The sequence below is a fragment of the Portunus trituberculatus genome, chromosome 21 (assembly GCF_017591435.1).
Source record: "Portunus trituberculatus isolate SZX2019 chromosome 21, ASM1759143v1, whole genome shotgun sequence".
Lineage (NCBI taxonomy): Eukaryota > Metazoa > Arthropoda > Malacostraca > Decapoda > Portunidae > Portunus > Portunus trituberculatus.
In genome coordinates, this window is record NC_059275.1 from 3,820,455 (window position 1) to 3,839,374 (window position 18,920).

At 37.5% G+C, this 18,920-nt stretch overlaps 1 protein-coding gene across 6 annotated transcripts in view; it reads left to right on the plus strand.

Annotated features, from left to right (window-relative positions):
- Nucleotides 1-2,084: 2,084 nt before the first annotated feature.
- The window catches only part of LOC123506904, a 20,936-nt gene continuing 4,100 nt past the window's right edge, over nt 2,085-18,920 (plus strand). Inside the window, exons 1-9 of one of the 6 annotated variants that reach the window (XM_045259293.1) lie at nt 2,085-2,597; nt 4,547-4,709; nt 8,112-8,296; nt 8,697-8,945; nt 10,172-10,359; nt 13,511-13,690; nt 13,885-14,119; nt 14,711-14,829; nt 15,260-15,395. In XM_045259293.1, the coding sequence (XP_045115228.1) occupies nt 4,613-4,709; nt 8,112-8,296; nt 8,697-8,945; nt 10,172-10,359; nt 13,511-13,690; nt 13,885-14,119; nt 14,711-14,829; nt 15,260-15,395 (1,389 nt within the window). In that variant the 5' untranslated portion in view covers nt 2,085-2,597; nt 4,547-4,612. Of the gene's footprint in view, nt 2,598-4,546; nt 4,710-6,259; nt 6,398-8,111; nt 8,297-8,657; nt 8,946-10,171; nt 10,360-13,510; nt 13,691-13,884; nt 14,120-14,710; nt 14,830-15,126; nt 15,396-18,920 lie in introns of those variants that run through there. The other 5 variants (XM_045259292.1, XM_045259295.1, XM_045259290.1 and 2 more) reach the window with 5 other exon arrangements.

Genomic DNA, 18,920 nt, shown 5'->3' on the forward strand with positions numbered 1-18,920 from the left:
TTCTTTAAAACTAACTAGGCAGATGTTTTAATGTTGTGGATATTAGTTAAAATATATCTATTACGTCATAAAACATCAAACATATGGCCGTGTCTTCGTTTTTCTATAGGTCATTTTTTGAATTATTTACGTAATTTAGCCGAGTCACCGCTGTTCTCGCGCACTTTGATGACGTCACAGCCACATTGGTGACTCATACTTCTGGGCGAGCGTTTATTTTCCATTCCCCCCCAGTTCGTTAATATTTTATGTAACATCTAGTGCTTTTCTAAGTGTTTTTATGCATTTCTAGACTCTGGTGCTGGTGTACAGATGGAAGCAGTAGAAGGAAGAAGAAAGAGGAAACAAAATGAGGAGGACGAAGAAGAAAGGAGAAAGAAGAAGGAAAAAAGAAAAAAAGAAGAGCTAATTGCCTCATTATGTAGCTAAGTCTCCCTTGTAATACTAATCTTGCCGTTCTTTATAAAGCATTGTGTTTTGGAGGTATTAGAATGTTTTAAGTGTATTTTGTAGTGTCACATGGTGTTTTTGGGTGTTATAAGTGAGTTTTGGATGTATTTTGGATGTTTTAAGTGTGTGTTAGATGGTTTTAGGTATATTTTACGTATTTTGAATGTGTTGTGGGGTGTGTAAGTATTTGAATGTTTTGAGTGTTGAGGGGAATATTAAGATGTTGTATGACACTTTGAGTGTGTTATGAGATATATGTGAGTGTTTCAAGTGACTGTGTGTGTGAATGAGGTGTCTTTTAAGTGTGTTTTGTGGCGATGGTTTTGGTGTATACTGGGTGTTTGTAGTGTTAGTATTTTAAGTGTGTTTTCGGGAAGTTTTGAGTGTTTTAAGTGGTCTGGGTGTGTGGGAGTTGTGTTCTGGATGTGTGTGGGTCTTCTGAGTGTTGTATTACTTACTAAATGTATTGATAGATACTCACAGATCATCTGGAAGAGGTAGTTCTAATCCCACATAACTTTCTGAACTGTGGCCATGGATGGTGGTGCTGGACATAATTTGCGCTTTGTGACTGAATTTCTGGTCCTGGTTTTTTTTTTTGTGATTTTTCAATTCTCTTAAAAATTTTATAACATCACTAGCTGGCATTCACTATCCAGTCAGGAAGACTAGAGGTGGGTTCACACGTGTCAATATACGACTGAAATTGCAGGTCGGTAGTTTTCGACTGAATATCTGTCTCAAGCTACTGGAAAAAGCAGTCGTAAAACAGGACCAACATGTTTGTTTTGTTCAGTCGATTTGCGACTTTGTTTACGTTGTGAAGTCTCGGAGAAAGGTTTGAAAATGTGGTGTCGATGTAGAGAAGAAGATTTTGGATTTGTTGAGGGACAAAGAACACATTTGGGACCCTAAATGTGAATTCTACAGCAAAAAAAAAAAAAAAAAAAAACGCAAATAGGCGTTCGATGAGATACCTGCCACTCTCCAGTGACTGCTTCCCTCTACGCAAGGTACGTGTTATTGGAAGTGAGGATTGAATATTTGTGATGATTTAATTTGATCGCAATTGTGCATAGTCTTTTTAAGATTAAACCACCACTTCGACATTGTCATTGTAGAAATACATTTGTTTGTTTACATTCATTTCCCGCCAACCAGCTGATACTTCCCAGTCGCTACGTGTGAACGTGTTCCAACTGGAAGGGCTCTCTCCTTACTTCTAGCGACGTGCAATTTCAGTCGCATATTGATACGTGTGAATCCGCTTAATACATACATACATACATACAGCCATATATAGATACATACATTATATTATGAAGAAAAGGAAAAAAGTATGAATAAAGTACTAATACAGTACGGCAGTCCTTGTGAAAGAACAATGCATTAAGATACCGGCTCTTATCAACACACCGACATTTGTTTACCACTGATTCTCTCTCTCTCTCTCTCTCTCTCTCTCTCTCTCTCTCTCTCTCTCTCTCAAAATCAAACATCATGTAGATAGAACTTAAAAACCTATTACAAAATCCATTGTAATCACATTTTATCAATTGTTCGAGCATCACAAACCAAGCTAACATCCATAAAATCCCTAAAAATTTTCAATGGACCACTCCAACTAACCTAATAATCAATTAATCTTGCCTTAAATATTTGTTTATCTAGAAAATGAATTATAATTTGAATTGGTCAGTATTGAAATATGAATTGACGAGATTGAGTTCCAAGTCACGGCCACAACACGAACACAACTGGGGCCTCTGAAGTAAACAGTCCCGGCGTGAGGCAAACGAAGCACAGTAGGAAGTTTCTGAAGGACAAATAAATCGTATGTAGTGGGAGGATAGGAGACAAAAGAGTAGAGGATAGAATAGTTCAGTAAGAGGTTGGGTAGTGTGTAGCAGATGGGGACATGATAGTGCTTGTGTGTGTGTGTGTGTAAGAGAGATTATTATCTGTCTGCTACACCTGGTTTCCCTCGGCAGTAGCACACCTACTTACATTTGACAAGTGCGCTGCCCGAGGTCATTGTGCACTTTGATTTATTTGTGAGTGTGTGTGAGTGAGAGAGAGACAGACGATCTATACTGCCTTCGTGGAGACGGACCCAATTGGCACGGACCACACGTCTGCCTTGTCAGGTAATCTTTACGTCCTTCCATTTTTTTTTTGTGACATTATAACATTGTAGGTCATGTGGGAGTGTGTGGTGTCGCGTGTCACGGACGTCCAATGAGAGTTCTCCATGCCGGTAGTTACTTAAATGACGTGTCACTGCAAAACCAGTCACGGAAGTTTGACCATGAGATAGGGTTACCATACATCTCGATTTTTCTGGACATGTCCGGAATCACGTGTCAAAATCTGTCTGGGGTGATTTTTTTTTTTTTTTTTTTTTTTTTAATTCAAATGTTTAGAATTTCAGCTTCCTCCAGTAACCGTTGAAAATTGTGGCCCCCGAGACAGGATGGGGCCCCCCAAAGGTTTACCGGATGGCAGCAGCCTAAGCCCAGTCTGGTTTCACTCAAAACTAAGCTGTATGGGTCTTGTATGGAGTCGATAGTCCCAGTCTTCCCTTCCCTTCATCACATGACTCACCTCACGTTTACGCGCCAGTCTTTTCTCTTTAACATGCGTTGATATAGGCGTCAGTTTGGATTATTGTTGGCTTGCTTTTTCTTTTCTTTTTTTTTTTTTTTTATACCATGTGGGCTTTTCATGGGAATTTATGGGCTAAAGGGGATACTTTTTGGGGTACCTATCTCAAAGCCCACCTGCTAGGAAACCATTGCCCTGAGTGAGGAAGCCCAACCTACACTCGGATTGTGGACAGAATTCGAACCCATGCGCTTGGAGACCTCTCGGACCCCAAAGCACGCATGGTTCCACTGTACCACGGCTTATGGCCTTGTGACCTTGTTACTGCAGCAAAAGAAGATAAATTTAAAATTGAGTTTTTAATCAATTTATATGTGTTTTTGTAATATTATATCAGGTGTTAGTGAAGATGTCCAGAGTTTTTATAGTTGATATATGGCGACCCTACTATACATGCCAGTAATTATTTGTGTTGCACTTGGTTCTCATGAGAGAGGGGTGTTAAAATGAATCGCTTCATTTTCTATCATCTCTTAAGTTGCTGTTACCATGGACATCCACTGCTCTGACTGTGCATCACAGGTTGATTTTGCTTCCCCAAAATTGAGTATTAGCTACTTGATATTTTTATGATTTTCTTCAAGGGGTGCAGCACCCTACAAGGAGGGGACAAGCCCCGGTAGGTTAGATTCAGTCTAGGTTAAATTTGATCAGTTTGAATTTGATTTTGTTTGGTTGGTGGGGAAAACAAGTTTCAGATTTCACATTACCTTAATGAAATTCTATGAATAAAAAATCTATATTTGGCAAAATTAGGAATATTACCTGGAAATTGCTGAAATATATATATATATATATATATATATATATATATATATATATATATATATATATATATATATATATATATATATATATATATATATATATATAATCTCTCAAAAAATGTCAAAAATGGCATTGTGCCTCCTGAAGCTATTTTGAATTGCCGTAATTTGTCTACTTTTCCCTTCGCCACCTGAAAGCCCAATGTTCCCACATGGTCTCCAAGCTTGCTGTTCTTAGGGAGAGGATTGGTGATGGTAGAGAAGGACCTGTAAATTTTTACCAATCCCCACATGGTAAACTAAAACTTAACTTCACCTAACATTTTGTAATCGCTGAACCACCATGCATGGATCCCTCAATAAGGTAAACTAGCAAAACATTTAACATTTAAAGAGGGTGGTGAAGTTCCTCCTGGACCCCACCACTAGGTTAACTTATCATTCATTTCTGACTGGGTACAGTGGGGTTGGTAGGGCTCCAAATGGTAAGATGTATGCCCTGTGAAGAGTTATAGTTACATACAGTAATAAAACCATGGCAAGGTTAACTTAATTAAGGAAGGTTACATAGGCTTATTCTCATAAAACCAGTTTACTGTAGTGTTATGTAAACCTGCTTAGATCAGGTGGATAAGTGTTTCTTGATTCATGAAGTAATGTTTCAGGGGCATGAAAGTGTCATGGGAGGAACAGCAGGTCACCAGCAGTGAACAGCTCGGAGCACCAGTGACATGATTTACACAAGTGGTGGTCCGTTCCGATTCCTGTGGCCGGTTGGGAGGCAGCAAACAAGAGAGAAGGTGCGGAGAGCTGTGCTGCTGCCTCCTGGTGAGTGACAGACAGTGGTGCCGTTTTAGCTGATTTTCTGTTAGATCCACTGGATATAGATGTCAGTTTTGCAAGAAAAGCTCATAAAAGTAATTGGTACATTTTTTTAGTCAAATATGCCAGAATATTTTTAGAGCTGCTTTATTGTAGTAAATTGCTAGGTTAGTCTAGTAGATTTTGTTATGTAGTATGCATTGCTAGTGATATAGTTTTTGTTACTCTACTTGTGTTGTGGCAGGACAGTTAAAGCCAACTAAAATTCTGTACAGCCTTGGTGTTCATCTTGGCCTGGTCAGCAGGTGTTGGACTTGTGTGTGGGATTACTGAAACCATCTCAACCTATAGATTTTGAAACACTGACTACTTATTATTCAGTGAAATATGATAGCTCTCTTGAATAATTATCTATACGATGATAGAATCTGCTGTAGAATTAATGAGCCCAGTTAACCTAAACATAACCTATTTATTTGATTAGAATGTTAGTTATTTCAGTATTATCTGTCTTGAGTTTCTGTGAGTCATGTGGTTGAGATTTATTCTACAGCAAAAGCCTCTTGTGGCCATTTTGTACCACCTTTAGTTGTATTTCTCAGTGTTTCCATGTAATTGAAGGATGTCTCTCTAAGGAAGGTAGTTTTCAACATCAGTGCTGCACTCAACACATTAGTGCAATAGTTACAGTTGTAAGTGTGTCATGCGTGCCAGAGTCCCACTGACACTTCTGATGTGGTCATGGTTCAGTAAACTCATTTGTAGGTCAAACAGTTGTAAATTAAACTTTAATTTAAGGATTTGTACAACTGTTGCTCTGTTTTTTTAACAGGTTTGTCTAGCTATTTGATGAGGTTGGCTTGTATATATAATATTTGTTTAGTTATTTTTTATGTACCGTTGCTGAATGTAACTAACTATACACAAGTTGATACAGATAGATTAAAAGAAAATAAGGATTGTTGATTTCAGAAGAAAGAGCACATTTTAGTTGGAATTCTTAAGATAAAATTGCAAACATTGTTCCAGGTCAGGAAATCTTAATAGAAATTATAATATTTTCATGATGTATAAATAATTTTTTGGAGGATGAATATAGAAAGTACTAACTGTTAACCAAAGGCACAGTATATGGAATTTTTTGTTCCAATATTATTGATGGAATATAATTTTTTTGAGGCACCTGTGTTATTCAAGATTATTGTTCCTGCAAGCAGTGTTATTTGTAGTTGTGTGTGTGTGTGTGTGTGTGTAGTAAGGTGTTTTAAGATTTAAGTGTCCTGTATTAATTTTGTAACCTTTTAGTGTTTATGCATCTTGTTTGTTGTTGTTGGTGTTGTTTTTATCTCATGTCATGCTTGTGTTGTTCTTACCGTATGTCCTTCCATATTCTTGTTCCACTCTGCTTGGTCTCTACTCAAGGTGTCAGTGTCTGTCTGATGTGTTTTTGTCATTGTGAGTTGCTGTGCTGCAGGAAATGTCAGTGTTCATTGAGTCAGGATGTTAGAGATGAGGAAGATTAATAGATATTTTTATGATCCCATGCTTTGTTCCAGGTTGTTGATACCTTGAATTCCTTAAATGAGTAGATGGAACAGTATCTACATTGAATGCTGATAAGTAGCTCCAGCTGGTGTTGAGAATGAAGGCTAACACTTTCTGTAAAGCCTCTGTTGGCACTTTTTTTAAGCAAGGTACAGTGTTGGGTCATTTGATTTTTTTGTCTGAGATACTTGATCACTGAGTTAGGTGTACCTGTAATGCCACCACAGACAGCTTATAATAGAGATGTGATAGGATTTTATTGATGAAAGGATTTTATCAACTAATGTGGTGAAAATGTGTAATGATGAATTTTGTTAATTAGAAATAGGTAAATTTTAATTTAGGGGAGTTAAAAACACATTAGATTGTCTATAAGAAAACTTTTTGCCAAATCCTTTTACTGACATCATTAGTGAAAATCAGATAAAGCAAGGATTTCTTGCAGACTTCAAAATAAACATTTTGTTTGGCCACGTTTCCAATAGCATGCGGATGTCTTCCAGTTTGTTGTACGGTTGTTTTAAGTAAGTAATAAAATCCATGTCTATGATAGAAGCAAGCATTGTAGGATCTGTACACTTGGTAGTGCTGACTGCTGGCATTGGTTCTCAGCTTCTGTCATGAGATGCCACTCATTGACATCTGGTTTATATCTGGTCAAGCCATCACTCAAATTTATTTGTGTCATCCATTTTGTCACTGCTTGTGCCTTGTGACATGAGGTGCCACCAAGGCACTGCTATGCATGAAGTGCCAGGCATGGCCTTGCATGCCTTCCTAAGAGGTGGTGTGTTACATATTGCTCTCTGGTAGTTGCACATGGATTTCATTTTACTTTTATAATATTAGTACACTGTCTAAACTCCTGCTAGTCTTCACCTCTCCAGATCATTCTTTTCTCATTAGGAGGATTTTTTTTAATATACATGTGATTTTGAATGACCTTTCACCTCAACAAGGCTTCCATTCCATTCCACTACTTTGATAATACAGTTTATTTTCCTATTACTTTAAGTAATGCTAATTTTAGAGTAGCTATATATTTCTTTACATACTTCAATCATATGGTTAATTTCCCTCTACTTTCCATAAGGTCCTTTTTTGTGTATACATTTATCTTTCCATACTTTGACCGTACAGTTCATTTTGTCTTAACTTTCAATAAGGTTCATTCTCAGCCAACTTTGGTAATCACATCTTGTAATCAGGAACAGGAGGGTGGCACTTCTTAAGGTGTGCTGGTTGTCCATCTCTTCCATGTCATTTGGTTCCAGTGACTCCTTCCCTTATATGTAATTTAGTGATAAGCATTTCTTGTAATCTGGTGCTAATCTCCAGGTCTGTTAGTCTTGTGATGACGCCACATCTTGTTCTCAGTGGTTATGTGGCATGTCCGGTCACTTATCCTTCAGGGTGATGATAGCTTTTTGTAATCTTGGTACCTGCATTCATATTTATCACCTTAACTGAGGTTATTCTTTCCACTGCTTACTTCCTTCTTCATTTCTTCATTCTTCTCGCATCCTTAATTTCTTTTTGGTTCTTAGGTTACAACAGACTAAGTTTGCTGCACCTGGTAGCAAAGTCCATACAAACCTTCTCTTCATTACCAAGCTCATAATTATTTACTGTAATTACTTTACTGGTAATGAGGACATGCATTATATATTGCGAAGGCTGGCATGTGAATGAGTCAACAAACATCCCTGGGCTTGATGGGAATACAGAGTCAGCCAAAGTATTTTATTTGTATATGAATATTTGACTGATTGATTAAGATTAGGGATGCATAGTTAGTGAGTCTATATGACCCAAGAGATGAATCCCAAGAATGTACACAGTTTCCTTGATGTGGCACAACAGGGTCCATGAAGGAATGCCTGCGTGTGGCGGTGGCAGCAGTGGCAGCGCTGGGCATCATCTACCTGCTGTACCAGTACCTCGCTGCACCACGAGCTTTCACTGTGGTGCATCCCCCTGTGTTGCATGTGCTGAGGGAAGAATACAGTGTCTGGCCGCCCTTTATTGGCAGGCTGCCCCACTCACAGGTATTTCTACACCAGTACTTCCCTCATGTCTCTCTGTTTAGTATTACTTTGTGCAATATCTTTTTTTTCCCTCTAGAGGTTAGGTTGCCTGTTAGTTTGTACCACTTCTTGCAGTCTCAGAGGATTCTCATCATTATTATAGCTTTTTATATTTCAAGAATGCATACTAATTCATATAAGAAGAGAAAATAGAAAATTCTTTAACAGTATATCTAATTAAGCTCCTTAGATATTTTCTTTCTTCTTTTTAACAAGGTTGTGTTTTTAGAAGGTCTCTTATATAGCAACCTTCCCTCAATAGAATGGACAGAACAAGGATGAGAGTAAATTGAATTGCTGTTTTATTTTTTCACACCCTCAGCACTACATTGTCCCCTCCCCCTCTTCCTGTCTGCTGCAGGAGTGGTACACCAGCGAATGCTTTGACAGCAGAACTTCAGAGGACCTGGTGGAAATCTTTGGCAGCCTCATTCCCACATGGGCTGAGTCTCCCCACCTGGAATGTCAGGAGTCGTACAGCAGGTTCCAGGAGCTATATGAGGTGCACCAGAGGACATCAGGACCACTGGAGATGCCCAGTTCTTTTGCTGAGAAAGTGCGAGGCTGGTTGGGAGGGGATGAAATGTTCCGGGAGAAGGTTGACAAACAGGTGTGTGAGTATTGTAGTGTATTCACTGTTGCCTGTTAGTCACTCAGCCAGCCTTCCTCATTACAAAGCAAGCTCAGTAGTACGAGGTGTAAGCTCTGAATGAGGCAAGTAAAATCCCAAGAAGATTGTCAAGGTTTACAAGAGGACTTGGATATTATTCATGAATGGAGCAATAAATGGGTGATGGAATTTAATGCTGACTAATGTCATGTGTTGGAAATGGGAAGAAGTATACACAGACCTCATGCAAGCTATAACTTATGTGGAGTGAATCTAATGTGTATAGAAAGAGAAAAAGACTTGGGGGTTATAGTACACCTGAGGGACATGTAAACAAAATTGTAGGGGAAGGTTTGGCAATAGTTGCAAATATCAGAACTACATTTACTCATCTGAATGAAACACTGGTAAAAAAAAGTAATAGAATCAATTCTGAGACCAAAATTGGAATATGCACAGGTGGTGTGGGCACCTCATTTGAGGAAACATACATAAACTGGAACGGGTACAAAGAGCGGCAACGAAACTGGTGCCAGCCTTGCATGATATAGATTATCAGGAAAGATTATGTAGACTAAATCTGCCACTGTTGGAAGAGAGAAGAAGAAGAGGTGATATGATCCAACTGTTCAAGTGTGTAAATGAGATTGACAAGATTGATAGAGATGACTTTCTCGAGCTGGATATGACGAGAAGACCAAGAGATAATCATGATTTGAAATTGAAGATTCCGGGGTGTACAACTGATATTAAAAAGTTCAGTTTCCCAGCAAGAACTGTCACAGCCTGGAATAGATTACCGGAGGGTGTAGTGAGAGCAAGAAATATCCATAGTTTTAAAGAAAAGTATGATAAATGGATTCAAGCGAACGGGGCACCACGAGTGTAGGTCATTTCCCATAGCAAATTTATAGGTAAACACACTCTCTCTCTCTCTCTCTCTCTCTCTCTCTCTCTCTCTCTCTCTCTCTCTCTCTCTCTCTCTCTCTCTCTCTCTCTCTCTCTCTCTCTCTCTCTCTCTCTCTCTCTCTCTCTCTCTCTCTCTCTCTTTGTGGCCTTGTATGAAACAATGTGCCTAACATTGATAAATGAGGACTTCTTATGTGTCATCATCTTCACCATTTAATACTACCACCATCACCATTCTATAACAGATCACCACAGCCTATTGCCTGTACTCCTTTAGTTCAGCACTTTCTTCACAGCTGTACCTTTCTCCTCCACAGATGATCATCCATGTCTTCCACCCCCTCATGTCAGAGCACACTGTCTATAACCCAGTGAGGGCGCAGCGTCCCATGCCAGACACGGGCCAGGACATCTTTGACTGGGTGTCTGAGAGGGTGGCCAAGACAAAAGCAACCTGTGACTTTTGCCGCTTCAACACACAGACCGCTGCTGATAAATTTGGCAGGTGTGTGTGTGTGTGTGTGTGTGGCATGAATAATGAATAGTAGGATAGTTAAGAGGTTCACACATGTCAGTATGTGGGGATTAATGCTACCTGTTAAAAGTAACGACAGAACCCTCCTTGCTGCAGGTTGTTCACACAATGGCTGGTAAGTATTGGCTGGTTGGTGGAAAGTGAATGTAAACAAACTTCTTCCCAACAAAATATCTTAAAAAGACTATGCACAGTTGTGATCAAATTAAATTGTCACAAGTATTCAACACTTACCCTCAACAGGAAACTGCAGAGATGGGAACAGTACTTGGAGAGTGGCAGTGATTTCATCAAAATAACTTCTGCAAAGGTTTTTCTTGCTGTATAACTCATACTAGCTCCAACTTCTTTTCTGCCTCAGGACACCACATGTTCAAACCTTCATGTGTGACTTCACAATGTAAGCAAGCCTCTAGCGGCTGGACAAGACCAACGTGTTGGTCTGCTTTTGCTGATAACAGCTCTACCCGCTAGGCACCAAAATCTACCAATACCTTTAACAAGTAGCATTGCCACCCTCATATTGACATTTGTGAACCCACCTTTATGATGGTGTACATTATATATATATATATATATATATATATATATATATATATATATATATATATATATATATATATATATATATATATATATATATATATATATATATATATATATATATATATATATATATATATATATATATATATATATATATATATATATATATATATATATATATATATATATATATATATATATATATATATATATATATATATATATATATATATATATATATATATATATATATATATATATATATATATGTATGTATGTATGTATGTATGTATATATATATATATATATATATATATATATATATATATATATATATATATATATATATATATATATATATATATATATATATATATATATATATATATATATATATATATATATATATATATATATATATATATATATATATATATATATATATATATATATATATATATATATATATATATATATATATATATATATATATATATATATATATATATATATATATATATATATATATATATATATATATATATATATGTATATATGTATATATATATATATATATATATATATATATATATATATATATATATATATATATATATATATATATATATATATATATATATATATATATATATATATATATATATATATATATATATATATATATATATATATATATATATATATATATATATATATATATATATATATATATATATATATATATATATATATATATATATATATATATATATATATATATATATATATATATATATATATATATATATATATATATATATATATATATATATATATATATATATATATATATATATATATATATATATATATATATATATATATATATATATATATATATATATATATATATATATATATATATATATATATATATATATATATATATATATATATATATATATATATATATATATATATATATATATATATATATATATATATATATATATATATATATATATATATATATATATATATATATATATATATATATATATATATATATATATATATATATATATATATATATATATATATATATATATATATATATATATATATATATATATATATATATATATATATATATATATATATATATAAAAGTATGGGTCATTAGTTTTAAAATAATGCACTGTTGGGATAACTTGCACCCTTTGATGATCATGATGCATTTCACATGTCTTTCATATAGTGTTTAAAAGGTAAGCAGACAAATGAGACAGACACTCTTTCTCAAACACTTAATGCTATCACTATAGAGCTCACCTACCTGTACCAGGCAGCAACCACATGGTACCTCTGCAACCCTGCACTACCTGCACCAAATCCCATTTAACCTGTTAAGTGTTTTTCATGTCACATGATGTGAATGCGTTAGGTACGCCCAGGGGTTTTTCACATCACACGACATTTTACAAATATTCTGTGTTTATGCTAATTATTTGCCTTGTATGGGCATCAATTAGTTTCCTATGAGTGTCAGGCATGTTTCCCTAGATAGTATGGGAATTCTGGGTACTGTTTTGCTATCATGGCAAGTAGGCACTTTCTGCATGGAGCACTGTTTTGCAGAGTACAACACACTGGTACCATTTTAAGAACCATCTACACTACGCAACTTGAAATATGTAAACAAAAATATTGAAAAGAAAAAAAAAAATAGTGTAGAAATAATGTTACCAATTGCTTACACGTTCACTGTGTGGCTCGTGAGGTTGCCAAAGGTTGAATTTATTTTATAAGTATGATTTATGTTTTGAAAAGGAGTTTATTTAGTGTATGTATAGTGGTAACTACTAGCCACCATAAGTAATTTATATTATAAGGCATAATAAAATGTTTCAAATATATCTGCAGTACCCTATTTATATTTTTTTTCTCTGATAATCTAAAAGAAAAGGCATACAAAATAATTTAATGAAATATGCCCATCATTAGTGTTTTTAGGTTGCCAGGTGCTGAAAGAGAACTTAAGTTTCTTAATGTTATGTGCACTGTGCAGCTTACCACACAGCCACACACTGGTGCTCCTTTTGAGGGAAAACAGTGTGGCAGCCATGAAGAGCACCTCCCACCAGACCATCTTTTCAAAATTTATAGAAATATTGCAAATATATTGGATACAGTACATCTATTGACATCAGGTTTATGAGTCTTCAGCCATCCAACCTCATGATGAAAGAAAAGATGCTGAGCAAAATTATTGAGAGGATTCTTCTTGTAGCCTTTTAAAAGAAAGAAAAGTGTGTTAGTTATCTATATGCAAGTGTATTTGTGCCTGTTCTTACATCTAAACTTTTTGGTTATTGTTAAAGAGGCTAATGATAAGATAAATGGTATGAGGTTGTTAGAAGGCAAGATTACAGAGAGTACATATAATAGTAGGAAGACTCAAAGTAGTAGTAGAAATTGTCAGAATTGTTAAATTGCAGAGAATTTATGATTATTAGGTCTTCTCTCAAGCCACACTGCTTCATCCTCACTCAGTCGTTCCTTCCTTGTCCTGCAGACATGAGACCAAAGACACAGTGAGGATCAGCAACACATTCAAGATGGAGGCTCATCACAGCATGGTGGTGCCGAGCCACGTCCACCACCCCCTCCACCTCCCCCGGGACCTGCTGGTGCACCTGTTTGAGGACGCAACACAGTGGTTCTTTGATGTCGGCCAGCAGGAACCTCATTTCATGTATGTTCGTGTGTGTGTGTGTGTGTGTGTGTGCGAAAGAGTTCTCATGGTGTTCTTCATAGTCTGTGTACCTGTTCACATGCCAGGTTGCTAAGAACTATGTATAGTAAGGAGCGTAAATCTTTTAAATTTGGCAGTAACAAAAATTTGCATTAAGTTAATCTTTTACTCAGAGCTGTCCTCTCACCCCCCAGCTACCCAAACCTTGCCTGGGACACACTCTTCCATGCTGGTGCTTCCCAGATCCACCCTCACATCCACATGATGCTTGCCCCTGACCACTACTATGGCAGCATGGAGGGTCTTCGCACCGCTGCCCAGGCTTACTACCGCTCCACAGGCAGGAACTACTTCTCCAGCCTGGTCACCATCCACGACACGTTGGGTCTGGCAGTGGAGTATGGGGATGCTGTAGCCTTGAGTAGCCTGGTAGGTGGTGTTTGCTTCATTTGAATAGGTACAAAACTTGGTAATTCAATGGTAAATGTATGTTAAAGTTTATGTATTGCATCAGAGCATGTTCTGTTTTTTGTATGGTTTCTTTTAGTACTCAAGGAATTTCTTATATATTTGGGATATCAAGATAAATGTGTGTGAGTGTGTATGTGTTTGTGTGTGTGTGTTTCACTGTTTGTTTGATCTGCTGCTGCAGTCTCTGACGAGACAGCCAGACGTTACCCTACGGAACGAGCTCAGAGCTCATTATTTCCGATCTTGGGATAGGCCTGAGATCAGGCACACACCACACACCGGGACAACAAGGTCACAACTCCTCGATTTATATCCCGTACCTACTCACTGCTAGGTGAACAGGGGCTACACGTGAAAGGAGACACACCCAAATATCTCCACCCGGCCGGGGAATCGAACCCGGTCCTCTGGCTTGTGAAGCCAGCGCTCTAACCACTGAGCTACCGGGTGTGTGTGTGTGTGTGTGTGTGTGTGTGTGTGTGTGTTACAATTTTTAGTATGGTGCTTATAAAGAAAGACTTAATTTCAATCATCATTTTGATCCTGTAGGGTGGGAAGGGTGACCTGGAGGTGGTATTCCTGTGTGATTACCCAAGCAAAGACTTCTTCAGTCTTATTTACTTCACTGTGCAGGCGTACCACGACACCTTCAGGCAGCCATGCAAATCGTGAGTCCCTCGTAGAATGTAGTATTTGTTTTGCAACATCAGTTAAATCTCGTGCCATATTTAGCAATAATGGAAGTTTTATTTTAATTCTGTGTCCTTAAAATAAGTATTACTTCATTTTATGTTGCATCATGTCTCACTCCCATATTTATTTCCTAAATGTTTGTCTTACTTTGTCCTCATTATGTTTGGAGTTTCACCCAGAGATGAGTGTGAATGATTACTATGTACAAAATCATATTCCTTTCAGGTATTTCATAAGATGTGTGTTATCTGCTGCTTAATTTTCCATTCCAGTCATCCTTGAGTTCTGGCCAGAGATAATGAGTGTGCCTTTTCCCAAGTCATCACATTCCATTGAAGCATTTCATCATTGCTGTCCATGAACCAAGGTATGAGTGGCCTGCCTCTGACTCCCTTCCCTCCACAGGCTGGCGGGGGCGTGGCCGGCACTGGGCACCACACGCAATGCCTCGGTGGGCCGCCTGCCTGCCATTGCCCGCATGGTGTCCAGGGGTGACTGTTCTTCCCTCAGGGCAGACTTCAGTACTTTTGAGATATTTCAGGTGATTCTACTTTCATTTTGAGACTTCAGACTTCTTTTTTTATTTATTTATTTATTTTTTTTTTATTTTACTAGCTATTCATTTGTTTCATTTATAATTATTTCTTATTTATTCTATGTTTTTTATTTATTCATATTGTCTTAAGTTTGCTATAATAATGTTTGCTTCTCTTAAGTATACACATCTTGCTGCAGTCCTCTCAATCTTCCATAATGCCTCATTTTTTTAATATTATTTTAACAATTTCCACAGATACATTACTACTTTGAGTCTTCCTATCATTACATATATTATTGCTATCACTATCCTATCCCTTGATTTAATACTTTTGCCATTTCATGCTTATAGTAAAGATGTGTCTATTTCAGGAATGTCACTATAATTGCAGTTTGTTTGAGAAAAGTGAGAGAACAACATACACTCTTTTCCTCACTTGATTCTTGAAGGCACAGGGAAATGGAGGGAGGATAGGCACAGTATGAAAACAAGATAGGCACTTTGTGGAGGGTGCCAGGAAAGTGTAGATAAAGGTAGACTGGTTAGAAATTACATATGCCTCACAAATAAAAATAGCAACTAATGTACAGAACAAATTATGATTTTATAGTTCTTGATCTGATAATATGTAACATCCATTGCACTAAGTGACTTAACTACATCGTTAACCATATTTAGGTTAACCATTAATTACTGTCATAATTTTTGCATCTCATCCATGACCTTGGATCAGTAACAGTGGTCATGTTCATGTATTGCAGGCCATCACTAAGTGGGATACACATACACTTATAGGATAATTTTGTCAAAATGCTGTTGGGATAGCTTTTGTTCTTTATTATAAAATTGTCACTTGACAATAAGCTTTTACAAAAACAAAGATGCATGCATGCAGACATGCATGTGGAGAGACACACACACACACACACACACACACACACACACACACACACACACCGCGTAGTGTAGTGGTTAGCACGCTCGACTCACAATTGAGAGGGACAGGTGTCGAGTCCTGGTGCGGCGAGGCAAATGGGCAAGCCTCTTAATGTGTAGCCCCTGTTCACCTAGCAGTAAATAGGTACGGGATGTAACTCGAGGGGTTGTGGCCTCGCTTTCCCGGTGTGTGGAGTGTGTTGTGGTCTCAGTCCTACCCGAAGATCAGTCTATGAGCTCTGAGCTCGCTCCGTAATGGGGAAGACTGGCTGGGTGACCAGTAGGCGACCGTGGTGAATTACACAGACACAGACACCGTGTAGTGTAGTGGTTAGCATGCTCGACTCACAATCGAGAGGGCCGGGTTCGAGTCCCTGTCCAGCGAGGCAAATGGGCAAGCCTCTTAATGTGTGGCCCCTGTTCACCAAGCAGTAAATAGGTACAGGATGTAACTCGAGGGATTGTGGCCTCGCTTTCCCGGTGTGTGAGTGTGTTGATGTGGTCTCAGTCCTACCCGAAGATCGGTCTATGAGCTCTGAGCTTGCTCCGTAATGGGGAAAACTGGCTGGGTGACCAGAAGACGACTGTGGTGAATTACACACACACACAGACACACAGACACACACACACACACACACACACACACACACACACACACACACACACACACACACACACACACACACACACACACACACACACACACACACACACACACACACACGGGACATCGTCGATGGCGGAGGTGGTCGCTGAGCTCCAGAGCAATCATCTATAATTCTACAGTTACCTAAGAGTAACCAAGGTGGGAAAGGAGCTGGTAATGTTTGTCCCGTCTCCATATAGTCATGTTAACTGTTGATTAGCAAAATAATGTCCAGTGAAGGTAAATATAAACTGTAGCCTGCGTTTGAGCCATCAGCTGGTTTGTTTACGTCTGCGCAACATGGCGGCCGTGAACTCGAAAGAGGAATCAGACTTCACAGGGTTTCAAGGAATAATGGAGAAGAGCGCTTATGTGAAGAAAATTCTGGAGTTAGAAGGTAAAATTGAAAACTGTTTGAAAAGTATGAGGGCCTGGAAACGAGTTATGACAATGTAAAAGAGACTGTGCCGATATGAAGAAGGAAAATGCAGCACTGAAAGAGGAAGTTAAGCTAATTAAAGTGAATTGCGAAAATGTGGAGAATCTCTAGGAAAAGTGATGGAGAAGCAGGCTGAATGGAAAAAAGTCAGGAAGTGGAAAGAAAGGAGGTAAATTACAAAGTTGCAAGTCTGGAAAAGGAAATCAAAGAGTCAGGGAGAAAACTTTGGGCCTTGCTGAAATTATAGATCAACAGATCATAGAAGAGAAGATAGCTGAGAAAGTGGTGAAGGTTATTAAGTCAAATGAGACATTGGTGAGGGAAACTGTAGACAAAAAGAGATGTGTGGTGATATTTGGTGTGGAGGAGGATAAGACACCGAGTAAAATGGAGAGAGAGAAAACATAAAAAGGTGATAAATAATATCATTAATGTGGTGCAAGAGGAGGAAAAGACCTAGTACAAGAAATAGAGGACTTCCATAGAATTGGAAAGTTCACAAGAGAAGGTATGAGGCCAATAAGAATCAAACTTAAGTCACAAAAGGATGTAGATGAATTGGTGGAGAAGTCATGGAGGCTAGCCCAGCAGGAAACAACAAGGAAGATTTGGTTGAGAAGAGATCTCGGTGAAAAGGAAAGAGAAATGTTAAATGAGTTGAGAAAGGAGGCTTTGAAAAAAATGAAGAGAGGACAGAAGAAGAGAAGAAAGAGTTTTTCTGGAGAATCTTGGATATGAGACTGAGGAAGTGGTTCATAACCCAGAAAAGTACAGCAAGAAAGGACTAAAGAAACTTACATATGAGCGAAATGTAATGTATTCCAACATAAATGGAGTGATATCGGGATTTTAGAACTCAACGATTACTTGAGGGACAAGAACCCAGATATTGTGGGTCTTACTGAAACAAAACTGAGAGAGGGAGAAGACCTGATGAAGGTTGGAGAAGGAAATATAACGTTTGGAAAAGAAATAGAGTAGGTAAGATGGGAGGAGGAGTGATGTTGCTGGTTAAAAAGATATAAAGGTGGATCAAGTGAAAAAGGTATGGGAAAGGCAGAAGTGCTAAAGATCAGAGCAGAAACTAATGAAGGAAAAAGAGGCACTACATAGTGGTGTACGTACCACCTAAGACAAATGCATGGTCAGTACAGGAATATGAAGAAATGATAAGTGATACAGGAACATGTCTGGAAGAAATGTTGGGTGGCTGTGAACGAACTATAATGATGGGAGATTTTAATTGTAAAGAGGTGTGTTGGGAGGACTGGTCAATGGAAGGATCAGAGACAACATGGGAAATACACTATTGACACTGGCAATGGAAAATGTGTTAACTCAGTGGGTCAAAGAAGATACTAGGTTTGGAGGAGAGGGAGCATCGTCAAGACTGGACTTGGTCTTTAGTACAGAGCCAATGGTCATTGAGGAGATGAGGGTGGAGTGCCCTTTAGCAAAGAGTGATCATGCAGTTTTGGAGTTCAAGGTGATAGACGAAGAGAAATCT